Below are 13,043 nucleotides of genomic sequence, written 5' to 3'. Positions count from 1 at the left end.
CAATACATATATAAACATTTAAAGACCAGCTGAAAGCAGACACAAATAATTTACTAAGTTTACAATTTAACAAATGTTTTTCATGTAGTTTTTATTAACAAATGTAATAATTTTGACCATGCTGCAGAAGAGCAAATAATTGTTTGACAAGTGAGACCTTCCCTTCAAAATGAAAGGGCGGGGCTTACAGTGCTGTAGTTAAGACAATTGGTTGGATATGCATTTATTAGGCAGGTTACAGTAACAGTAACAATAAAAGTCTTGAAAGTCAATATTTTCAAATTGTAATAAACAATCACATTTAAACAATCTATTATATTAAGATTTTTAGCCATTTTTAAACAATTATTTATTTTATGTTGTATTTGAAGGATTATCTTTGTTTATTTATTTGTTTATTTATAATCTTTTATGACTACATAGGTTACAGTTACAAGAAAAATAAATCGGATGTCTCAAAATATTTTATTTCAGAACAGTTTTTATTAGAGATGGTTCAGTCAGAAATTTCGTAGTCCATACCTACTTCCGGTTTTATTTTGGGCTGGAATCAAAATTGGTTTGGCCGAATCTCTTTCTTTTCTTCTTTTCCTGATGACTTTACCATGGTGTATAAAAGAGAGGAAATGCGCTGCAAGCTCTGATGAAGGCAGCAGGTTTGACTCAAACAGAAAGTTCCTGAACCAAAGTTCAATAACTAAATAAGCATGCTTTTGGATGATACATTTATAGTAAAAACATTGTGTGAGTCACTTATTGTAAAGAAATCTATGCTTGACCCACTTAATAGAGATCGCTGGCGGATTGATTGTTGCATCTTTAGTTTCAATTTAAAAGCGCACTGCTGTTGAATTAAAACGCACAAATCCTAAAACACCAGAAAAGCTGTGCACAACATTTGCTGCGGCCTCTTTAAGACATCCGAGCAAAACAACTGTCCTGATGGAGGGAGGAGGAGGAGAATGAGGGATGAGAGGGAGGGCTGGCTGGCTGGAGGACCGAATGGCTGCGTTTTACGCTGTTACGCAGAGGGCAGGCTCACCTGCTGAAACGCCTGCAAGTGCACTTCGCCATTCAGCACAACAGAGCCCTCTTTCAGCGCTCACCTCCAATTAATATCCGAGCCTGCGAGGTCAGCGCTTTGTTATTATACTGTTGTTGTTTTTCCTTTTTTTCCCGCTTCCTCGGGTTTGTCCCGGTTTTTCTTGCTTTGTTTTTGATCCGAGGAGCTCGGTTATTTTGCCATGTTTCCTGCGTATGGATTGCCTCTGCGATAGTAGGCGAACAAAGCGCATCAAGTCTCTCCAGAGAGCTGCTTCATCCCAGAATCACGGATTTTGGTCAGTGAGTAAACTTCTTTGGATAAACCATCGTCGACGGGTTTTCCTCGTTGATCAGCTCTTCGTTGCTAATTCACTGGGAAAGAGAGCTCTGTTAAAGATGGATAGGCTACGCCAGACGGATTGGCATTTAATTTAGGAAACACCCGATCCCAAGGACAGAAATAATGGCATGATTTTGGATAGCACCGGACGCGTTATTGGTTTCCTGGGAGTTGATGCTTAAATTCAGCAGAACAGTCTTGTAAGAGCAAGTGCTTAATTTCCCCAGACTCGAAAATACTACAAATCTAAAATAGTGAGACCATCACTGAAATAAACTATGGAACATACTGGGATCGAGGAGGTGAACCAGACACACCAGCAGCAGCATGAGCCTATCAGCTTCGGAATCGACCAAATCCTCAACAGCTCGGACCAGTCCAGCGGCTGCATGCTGCCCAACCGGACCGGCGACCCGGATTACGCGCTGGCCCCCAACGTCTACAGCAACGGCTACAACAGCGTCTACAACCCGGCCTGCTCCTACAACGTCAACATGAACATGAACGTCAGCATGAACATGAACATGAACGTAAATGTGAACTCCGGGAACTCGGGCGGGGTGATCCGGGTGCCGGCCCACAGACCGATGCCCCCTCCGCCTCCACCGTCAGCGGCTGCCGCGCCGCATCCGCCCCCAGGAATCCCCGCTGTGCCTGGCATGGGGATGGGCAACCCGGCCAACTTCACCTTCCCATGGATGGAGAGCAGTAGGAGGTTTGCCAAGGACAGACTAACAGGTAAAAAAAAAAAAAAAAAAAACTTTTTCTTTCATTTTTCTTTCCAGGTGGATTTACTCTACTGTGAAATTAAATTCAGACAATTTAGTCACTAACTGATACAAATAGAAAATGACTGATGGATTGTGCAGGCAAAGCGAAGATATGTTTTAATTTTTAGGTTGTAATCTGTAACGAATCATATGAGCTCACAGAGTCACTTTTATTATGCTGGAAGGGCAGCCTGATGAACGAGAGCTGAAATTGACACAGACGTGCTGATGAATCAGTATTGGACGATCACTCTCCATTTACAGCGGATGACGGATAACGACTCTCCCCGCTTTTTTATGAGAATGAATGATTTTTTTTCTTCTTCTTTGAGACAATGGAGAAAAGGATGTGTCACAGAAATTACATTATTATTATTATTATTATTATTATTATTATTATTATTGAAATAAAATAAAATTGAAATGAGTTCAGGACTGAACTCCAGTTTATTCTGATTATTTCGCTACTGCTTAAAATAAGTTTTTTTTTGACAGAATAATAACCTAAATGTTGTAATTAACTGTATGAGCTTCGTGGTTTCTGCTCCTAATTTATTTGTTTAATAGAAACATAAATAATAAAAGCAATCGTAACATTTAACTAATTAAAATAAAACCTAATTTCTTATTTTAAAAACGAAAACTGACTATTTTGTAGTGATATTTGGTTAATTTATCTTAGTCTCATTATCTGTTGCATATGGTTTAATATATTTTTATACGTGACCCACATTCACAGATGTTTAAAAAATAAATAGAAAATGAACTGAATCCTTATTTGCCTTTTGAGTGGAATTTCCAAAAACTTTTGCTTTTATGATTTTTCATATTTCTATTGACTATAACACGTAACCCGTAATTAAGTTTGTAAAACAATAAATTGAGTTATAAAAACAAGCAGATATATATTTTACAGATTATGTTACTGCTTATTATTCTATAAAACGGGGTATTTCCAAAATAAACGTTTTTATTTTGGGAAACATCGATTCATATTTTTATTTTTTCAATAAGCGCTTAGATTTAAGAATAAAAATGGTAAACTTCCTGGAAATGCGTCGTCCTCGCCACTCATTAAATATTCATATTTCAGCTCCTTCTGCGTAATTAATTATTCAATACTAGTGGACGATATGTCATCTGCAAAAAGATACAGTGTAAATAGACTTATCAATTTTACTCATAGTCACAGAGGGCCCTTCGTTTAACTTCTCTCGGCTTTGTGTAATTATTTTGCTGCTTATATTCGTCCCTCTGTATTGATCAGCCAAAGATCCGCAGCAGCAGCGCCTGCGTGGTTCCTTCCCTCATCAGGACGCAGAAACACTCCAGATTTGTCCCGTTTCGTTTCCTATAAAAACCTAGAAATCATCTCTCCTTCCAGCAAGTTTGAATGTTTCTCCGCGTTTCTTTTTTCTCCTCCTCGCCTCTCCAGGATGAAACCAGAGGAGGAAAAAATGCCCTGCAGTGCAGCTCAAATCAGCCCAACGTTTTGCCAAAAGGCTTTCGGGCTCTGCAACTCTGGGGTTCATTGCAGCTCGTTTAGCGCGGATGTAAACAAAACCCGTTAAACTGCGCCGCAGATTCTCGTCTTTCACGTAATATGGAGCAGAAATTCACCACCATTCATCACGGTGGCCAACGCAAAAGCAGACAGGCGCAAAAAAAAAATGGAGATGTATACGGGACGTTATGAGCCTCAATCTGCAAAAAGAGTCATAATCTAATACCCAATCACTCAGAGCTGATTTATGTCATATTTTAGGTTCATTTTGCATAAATATGATCAATTCATCCCGTAATCAATCCTAGTTGATGTGTGATAATATGTTGTTAAATAGATTATAAAGTTTAAAGTTTTAGGTTTACTATTTGATTTTCTAATTTTGGTGGAGGGGGGAGTACCGCTCAGATGATCATAACAAAGAATGAGAATAAATAAATTGTATATGTATAATTTCAATTAGTTATTAGCTTAAATAAGCAAAATTAAAACGTGAAATTAAATATTAATCGAAGAAACAAGAACAATACGTTCAATATTAAGTAGTTCAGTATGGAGGTATAACCTCAAACATTAAAACCCCTTAAAACAACCAACTAAATATGCAATAAATAAATAGCAAATGTAAACAATGTGTTAGATGAAACATAATTCACAGTCGAATCTGAGCACGACTTATTTAAATGAATAAATCCGAGCAAAATCTTAAGTAATCCAGGTAATAAATGACCAATTTCAGCATTTACACTTCCGCCAATAATAAGAATAAAGATGATCACGATTATCATGCATCAATAATGTGGATTGTTGACGCATTTCAGTGTCATGATACAGATGAGCAGCTCCATAATTCACCTAGCAGCAATAAAGCATAATTAGAGTCTTTTCTCTCTGCAGTAAATGTGTGTGAGAGCAGCGGAACTCCTCCCCGCGCTGCTTGTTTTTATTTCACGGTGACGGAAAACAGAGTCCTCTCCTTTTTGTCCCGTGTTGTGTAATAAATAGCAATGTATGTTCACGTTATATTTCAATATCCCCCCTTAGAATCCTTCGCGGATATATTTATTAGATTGCTGCGGAGGTAATATCCGCAGTGGGGAAGGGAGGCGCTGTCACTGAGAAGTGTTATTAAGTATAAGTGGTTTTATTATGGGAAACATATTCTCCACGGTGGCATTTTATTTTTTCGATAATGCGTATGCTAAATTGTGTTACCGAGGAAAAAGATTTTGTATTTCCACCCGTTTCTTTCTTCTTTTTCGCTTCTTCATCTTAATAAAGAAGGAGTAAAAGTCCAATTATTTTGTAGAATTTCTGCTTTTATTTGCTTTTCCCTTTATGTTGGAAGAGTTTCATGTGACCCATGAAGGATCGACTCCACACAGGGCCGTTAAACTGATTACACCTTTCTATGTCAACACTATTAAATTGATAATTATACATAAAATTACTAACACTGTTATTTTATTGTAATAAATGTTATTATTAAATAAAGCAGCTCCTTGAATAATATAATACAATGTTATTTATGATCATTTGTTACCACTGTACATATAAAAATTCAAATATCTAATATTCACAAGAAAAAGTCACAAAATATGCTCATATTCTACAAACAATTGATTTGTGCTTTGGCAATTTTGGCTATAAACTATAAAACTTATCATTTTTCTGCCATTTCCTTATATTCTGCACAGTTTCTACAACCTCAGGTCATGAAAGCTGTTACAGCTGGCTCATGCATTACAGCAGCACACATGTGATACAAGTTCAGCTGCATTTCAGAGTCTGTAAGGCAATGCCTTGCTGCAGTTGGCAGCTCCAAAAGAGCCTGCAGCTCGTTTGGTTGCCTCTGAACGTGCTCGTATGTGCCTGGCCCATTAGTTAGGCCACAGATGGCCTGAAATAGCCTCCTAATGTAGGATTATTTGGCCAGACCTGCGGCTGGGAGCAACAACAGGCCTCCTCCGTGTTCTCCCTCCGTGACCTGTAAGGCTCCAAGATGATTTAAGCAACAATTTCTCTAAAAATCAAGGATAATGGCTATAAAGGTGTTGCAGTCCACTTATAGTGAAGTTATAGAAATAAAACTGAGTTTTTGTTTGTGTAAAGTCTTGATTAAATACCATGGAGGGTTATCCATGTCCCAAAAGGTGCATCAGTTGGGTGCAATTGCCGTTTTATTGTTATTGAGCGATTATCAAAGTGAACACATAATGTTAAGTTGTATTATGAGCCAATAAAAATATCACAGAAGATTAAAAATAACAATAAGAGGAGGAAACAGAGAGGTCAGGGTTAGGCCTGCTTTCTGTGTCAGGCTCTAAATGCGTGCTGCTAATTCACACAGCGCCGATGTAAACTTTATGTGACCCACTGTTACAGCACAATCTAGTAGCTCATCTGTTCTTTACAAATCATTTGCTCGTGTGCGCCTCAATTTGCCAATCGTGTTCAGCACCATCAGGGGACTCTCGCAGCTCCTTGGAAATGACTGCAGCACGGATAATAGCTTCGTGTTCCATTTCCCATCCAAATTGTCATCGTGTGTACGGGCAAATGAATTTTCAGCTTGCTGAAACTCTGATAGCAGCAGCAGCCGCAGCCCCGGGGGGGACACCTATGCAGATGTTTTCATATTCATTTTGGCTCCTGGTGAGCTTCTCTGACAAAACAAAAACAAATAAACAGCCTGTAAGACAGCAGGCAAACAGCTTGCTGGGAAAGAACGACACAAACATGCACTGTTTGTTTAATTTTTTCTTGCTTTTTTCTTTTCTCTTTTTTTTAGCATTTGATTTCCATTCAGCTTCAGAAGGAGAATGTGGGCTGCAGAGTGGATCTATGGCCGACGATCTCATTACATTTATTGATCACCTGTTTACCCACGGCTGACAAAATAGACAGGATTCATAGATATTTTATGATGCAGAGGATAAGTTGTCATTAATACCCTGCATGTGAGGTTCGGAAAACACAAGCTGTGTGCATGTTAGCTTTAGCACAGCCCTGAACAAGTCAGATTTAACCTGCAGTGGGTTTTATGCTTCTCTTAATTGAGAGTAGTCCAAATGCCTTTTGTGTACTTTTACAAACCAATCAGAGGAAAGGTTTTATGAATTTTAAATTTTATTTCAAATGATCCAGTTTAAGCTTAACTAGTCAGAATATTTTAAATTTTGAAGTGAATTTGGTTTATTTATATTCTATCAAGTTATTCTTAAATTCAAAAACAATAAAACATCCTTTTAATTAGTGCTATGCTGAATAGCTGCAGTCCACAGCGATGCATTCTTGAGCTTTCACCTTGCTAACTTCAAAGTGGAATCCAACGGTCATTTACCAGATATGCAAAAAAGCAATTTGTCGTTTTGGCTGTAACTGAGAAAGTGTTTTTTTTTTTTCTGTCATTCTTGACAGGATGACGTCCTGAGTAGTTGCCACATAACAGATTTCGAAAGCATTGTGCAGAGAAAATCATTGTTTACATACAAACCATTTCACTTGACAGAATTTAAAGCTTTAGTGACAGAATTAAACAATTTTTGTGCAAATATCCATTTTGTTTAAATCTGATTGTGCTTTGTTTAAATAGAATTTGCTTCTAGCTTCTGTGTTTTTACGTTCCAGCTCATTCAAGCTTTCTCTGGATGGCCTGTTTGTGCTTGATTTATCTTTATAACCCTGCAAGTCCACTCTCATTTTCTCTGAATGAGACATATCTCATTTTGTGGTAAAAATGACCAACTTTAAGAGAGCAGCAGTAAATGTCATTAAAATAGAGTCTGTTCATCATTCAGGCCCTCTTCATATGATTAGCTGCTATGGGTCGGTGCCAGCCCGACTGCTGCTGCTGTACTCCAGATGTGGGACCTGACTATGTCTCCCTTTCCTTTAGGGGAGGAGGCAGAGGAGAGCCGAGCTGGGGAGGCCACAGGGGGGCCGGAGGCTGCCGGGTCACTCTGTCCTCTCCCCAAGGGAGACATCGGCAGGGTCCCTGTCTGGAGCACGGTGGAGACATTAGCGAAATGCTATTACCCAGAACTCGCTCACCTGCGAGACAGCAATGGTCTTCTGGCAGACTATCCTTTTCCAAAGGGGGCTTGCCCAGGTGAGTCTCCCCTGACAATTAAATAATCATATTTTATCAAATCAGGTCTCTTTTAAAGCGTTGTGTTTAAAATAAGTGCTGCTTATTCATCTATGTTTTGCATTTTCTATATTGTGTCCATATGAGTCTTCAAAAACCTGTGAAATATAATTTATATCTCAAATTTTGTAAAAGTGAAACAAGTTATTTCTCCCCACTCAATTTTCCAGCCGCCCTCTCACCCTTCTCGGTGACCCGACGCATCGGCCACCCCTACCAGAACCGGACGCCGCCCAAGAGAAAAAAGCCCCGCACGTCCTTCAGCCGGGTGCAGATCTGTGAGCTGGAGAAACGCTTCCATCGGCAGAAGTACCTGGCGTCGGCTGAGCGTGCCACTCTGGCGAAGGCCCTCAAGATGACAGATGCACAAGTCAAGACCTGGTTTCAGAACAGGCGGACAAAATGGCGGTAAGACTGCAGAAAGGGGAAGGGGTGTTCATTTCTGTTTTCTTCACTTCAAATCGGATCCCTTAAAGCAAAACAAAGAGATTTAAGACATTTTATCTGACAAGGATGTCAGCTTTTACTTCTGTCATAAACGGACAGCTCTGGATGTCACTACTTTCTTAAACTGCTCACCTACATCTTACCTTAAGCACAATGGCCTGAAGCTGAAGCATTGAAGAGCTTGTAAAACTCAACACCTATTCTGCTTAGCTTAGCTGCCTGTCGAGGCCAGTTCGCTTGACCAAGCACAATTACTGGTGAGGCTCCTGAAAGGCCTTTTAGAAACCTGCTGTCCAAAGCAATACTGAAACACTCACAGGAGGAGCCGTCTGCCAAATCCATACACACACATACACACACACATGCTCTTTCACTTCATTCCAACTGTTGTTTATAGTCATTTGGAGGTAAACGAGTAGAAAATCAAATTATAATGCCCTGCCCATTGTTAAAGGAGCAGGACGCATATTTCAAAAGCAAATTACAGAGAGCTAAATTACCTTAAGTCATTACCTTAAGGGTTTTTATGTGTAAATGACCCTAATGATTTTTAAATGACTTTTTTTATAATCGTTGCAGTTAGAAAACAGGTAAAAAGTTTTTGCAGGTTGGAGTAAATTTATTGATACGGTGATTTACGAATTTAATACTACCTCTTTTCTTAAATTGCAACCACAAACTTGGTTGTATATTTTTGGGATTTTGTGTGGGAGAGAAACACAACATAATCTTGACATAAAAAGAAATTGATGAATAAAGCATGAATTTGTGTTGTGAATTAAAATCTGAAAAGTGTGGCTTAGATTAATTCATATTGTAGAGAGGAAATTAGAATTTGCAAGTGTTTTGTGGCTTTGCAGCTTTAGATGTTTAGAAAGTACAAGTTTTTCTTCTCATTTAATTTTTTTTTTTTCAAAAAGTTGCTATGAATGTGAATTTGTAAGTATGGGCACAAACTCTCAGTTAGATTTTGGTAAAGCCTTGTCTAAACCATTTCCTTGGAGCTCTGGCTTTATGTTTTGAGTCTCCTGCTGTCTCTAGTCATTTTTCCCATTAACTTTGGAAAGCTTCCCCACAGCATGATGCTGTCATCACCAAGATTCACAGTAGGAATAGTGTGTACAGGATGTAAGATTATATCACACACAAGCAAACTTCATTTCCTGACGAAGCAATATCTGCAGACAATTGAATTTTATTTGTTGCTATCAAAGAGAAAGGGCCTGAATGCAAAATTTAAAAAGTTTTTCCACCTCATAGTTATGGATTATTTTATGGTGGACTGTCATAAGAAATTCCAATACAAAATATTTTGAAGTTTGTTGCTTTTACATAAATTATTGTAAAAAAATAAAGGTTAGAATGGCATAAATACTTTTGTCAAGTTCTGTAGTTTATTGTATTTTGCTATAGAAAAAAAAAAACTGCTTTTGCATGAAAATCCTCCAAACAATTACATCATCCAGTCTGAGTCTGCACCACAGGCTGTAATAAAATGAGTCTGCTCACAATAAAACACCAGCAAAGCGTATCCTGACTGAGCGCCATGTCACAAGCGCAACGGGTGAATTGGCTTAACTCATTTTTCTGATTCCTACTTTTGCTGAGATTTATGCCACGCTCCCCCCGTTAGTCTTGCATCTGATCGGATGAGCGTGAGGGATGTCTTTGCGTGACGACCACGCTGGTAACAAGACGATGATCAAATCAACAGCAGGGGAATCGGATTATGATAATGCTGTTAACAATAATGTGTGGCTAATGGATGGAGGTTGGTGTGCGTGAAAGAGGGGGTGTTCAGAGGTGTGCTCCTGACTCCTACCTACCATTCAGATTTCACCGTTGAGCAGCTATTTTTGTTCACTACTCTCCTTTCTGAAGATTTATTGCTGCAATTTGCACAAACATCAAGAACAGAGTCCCAAATTACTAATGTTTCAAACACGTGATTGATCTGAATGTTAAATTTAGTTCTTTAATCATATAGTTTCTAAATAAAATCAATATTTCACCTACATCTAAGGAGAAACGGAGGTACATTTAGAAACTCAAATATCCCCATGTCAGTATAAGCTCCTCTACCGGATGTACAGGATGTGCTTTACTGGTGTTGCTCTGAAATAAACAGAAAAGCAGATGTAAGTTTTCACCTTGAGGCACACCCTCCCACCGCTCCTCCCCAGCTCTTGTGACTCGTGTCAATCAGCAGCCGTCTGGGCCTGGAGCTGATCCTGCAGTGCAGGAGCTGAATAAATATTCAGGTGCAGCAACCAGTTTGCAGATAAGGAGCTTTTCACATGCAACGTGTTTCCCTTTCTGTTTATAGCCTTGCTCTCTGCATAACATTAGATCCATCAGAAAAATATTATTAGTGATCTTTCTAGGAAATCAGGAAATTAATGTTAATAAAAGTTCTACCATTTCTGCAATTTTATAAGGAAATTTGAGTTTGTTGTGAATTATTTTTTCAACTAAATTCCAGCAGTGCCTGATTTTAGCATTTTTGTTTAAAACTCCTTAGAATGAACAGTTACTGTAAATACTTGTTTTTTCTTTTTTCTTTACAAAAAAATAAACAAATCAATGAAACTAAGGAATTGGTGAAAATAAATTTGTATTTTAATTGATTATTTTGTTCGTTTTTTCATGGAAATAGAATTAAAATGTTCTCTCTTTATAGCATTTTGGCTGTAAAAAATTTTATTAATGAGTTATTTTTCTTAATATGTACCTTTTCATAATGCAGTTATTTTGATATTTTAACTCACTTTGTATATTAGTTATCTAATTTTTTAACAGTTTGGTCAAGACGTTACTTTTTACTTGTTAAATAAAAATATAAAAATAACAGCAAAAAAGGGTTTCCTAAAGAATAGATATTTGCAGCCAACATATTTTGTTGCTATTATTTGTTTTGTCCATAATATCTTTTCTATCTTATTTTTTTCTGCAATGTTTTTATTGTGAATTTTATATTTTGTCAGATTTTGATTTTTGCCAATTCATTTGCTGCACATGAATCGGCTCATTCATGTGCAGCATATATTGTTTTCCCTTCCTTATTCTATTTTTTATTAATTTGTTTCAGAACTGATTGTTTTAAGGTCACAAAATTGTTTACACATATTTAAATGTCTATATTTGTTTTGTCCTATTTTTTTGTTTTAGGCAAGTCAAAAAAAAAAAAAAACTAACCAACCCAAATTAATTACTGGATTTGACACCCTGCTTAAAATGCAATGATGTAACATGTTTTTTTTCTGTACATGCCTAATAAAATAAAACATAATTTTGGTTTGAAAGGATTCTCCGCTGACCATCCGTCTCCTCCTTCCTACAGGAGACAAACTGCAGAGGAAAGGGAGGCGGAGAGGCAGCAGGCCAACCGACTGATGCTGCAGCTTCAGCAGGAAGCTTTCCAGAAGACGTTGAGCCAGCCGCTGCAGCCAGATCCCCTCTGCCTGCATAACTCCTCCCTCTACGCCCTGCAGAACTTGCAGCCTTGGGCAGAAGACAATAAGGTGACCTCCGTCACCTCTGTGGCTTCTGTGGTGTGACCGTGTGGGTGTGAATGTGTGTCTGGAAGAGAAAAGGGAGGGAGGGGAAAGGGACAAAGTTTGGAATGAAATGCCTATATCCAAGTGCCGTCAGAATAAAAAGGACAAAAGTGAGGAAATTCCTCATATTCTCCTAAAACCTTCTCACTAATCTGGGAGATCATAGACAAAGGAAAATGGTGCTTGCTTTGCAGGGAAAGACTGAGTGGACATTGTCCTTCCTCACTCACTGATCATTACCAGCAACATGGTTGGGGAGCAAACCTAGAAAGAGACGGCTATATGTTACTGTCAGGATCTACAGAAAAACACTGTGTGGACCTCAGAGCACAGGAGCCGCACTTAGATGCTGTTTGTCAAAATTAAGCAAGTCTACAAGTGTTATCTAAGAAATCTAAAGTCTGTTGAGTCATACCCTGCCTTACACCAAGTTTCCGCTTTTCCTTCAGCTGTCGGTCTAAAAGAGAAGAAGGCACTTTCCCCACTAAGTGCCAGGAAACAAATGGACACCTCTGTACATGCCCAACTACTGAGACTGCCCCTCATTTGCCTCCGGATCCATCATGCAAGGCAGCAGGAGGCTCATTGCCAGTGGCGGAAAATATACAGCCTCCATTTTTTTCGCTTATGACTTTGTACAATGTAGTAAAATGCATGTTTCAATCCTTTTCTGTGTGCACTCGGAGGACCCACTGGAGTCAGCTGCGGTCGAGGTGGATCTTCTCCCCAGCTGCAGAGCTCAAGTGGTAGTGGAGTGGTCCTGATGATGGATTCCTCATTATGTTAAAAAAGTGTTTTATATTAAAAGATATTGTGACTTTTTGAAACGATGACCAACTTCTCTGCTTTTCTTGCCTCTTTCTGTTGTTTGTTGGGTTCTTTCACCAACTGACTGTTCGTATTTTTTATCTCCATTATGAAAAAGATGCAATAATGCTTTATGATTTTAGAAAACAGTCAGCCTCATGGGATTTACTTGTGATTACGTATTAAAGTTTCAAACCACCCAAAGGTAAGATGCCAACAGACCTGCATCTGTAAAAGAGCACGGTAGCTATTTTTTAATCCATAAAAACTGATGACTGCAGCTCCCATGTGTGCATGTGGAGCAGGGCGGTGCCAAACGACAGTACGAAAAACCCTCCATGGATAAATTAAAGTTTGAAATCAATACCAGCACAAGCTAAATCGTGGGGACAAAGAAAAGTATGAGTTTTGCTTCGGTACGGCA

At 38.6% G+C, this 13,043-nt stretch overlaps 1 protein-coding gene across 3 annotated transcripts; it reads left to right on the top strand.

Annotated features, from left to right (window-relative positions):
* Positions 1–964: 964 nt before the first annotated feature.
* On the top strand, positions 965–12,645 carry tlx2 (T cell leukemia homeobox 2). Of its 3 annotated transcripts, XM_028008207.1 has the most exons (5): positions 968–2,122; positions 7,557–7,769; positions 7,979–8,216; positions 11,596–11,776; positions 12,262–12,645. In XM_028008207.1, exons 1-5 carry the CDS (start codon positions 1,663–1,665, stop codon positions 12,271–12,273), a joined length of 1,104 nt encoding a protein of 367 aa, XP_027864008.1. In that variant the 5' UTR covers positions 968–1,662; the 3' UTR covers positions 12,274–12,645. The 3 variants fall into 3 exon arrangements, with proteins under 3 accessions (XP_027864007.1, XP_027864009.1, XP_027864008.1); XM_028008206.1 differs by lacking the exon at positions 12,262–12,645 and having other exon boundaries at positions 965–2,122; positions 11,596–11,812; XM_028008208.1 differs by lacking the exons at positions 7,557–7,769; positions 12,262–12,645 and having other exon boundaries at positions 965–2,122; positions 11,596–11,812.
* Positions 12,646–13,043: the final 398 nt, after the last annotated feature.

Source organism: Xiphophorus couchianus, chromosome 23 (genome assembly GCF_001444195.1).
Source record: "Xiphophorus couchianus chromosome 23, X_couchianus-1.0, whole genome shotgun sequence".
NCBI classification, from domain to species: domain Eukaryota; kingdom Metazoa; phylum Chordata; class Actinopteri; order Cyprinodontiformes; family Poeciliidae; genus Xiphophorus; species Xiphophorus couchianus.
The sequence above is the reverse complement of the archived record's forward strand: the minus strand, read 5'-3'. Positions and strand labels throughout refer to the sequence as shown.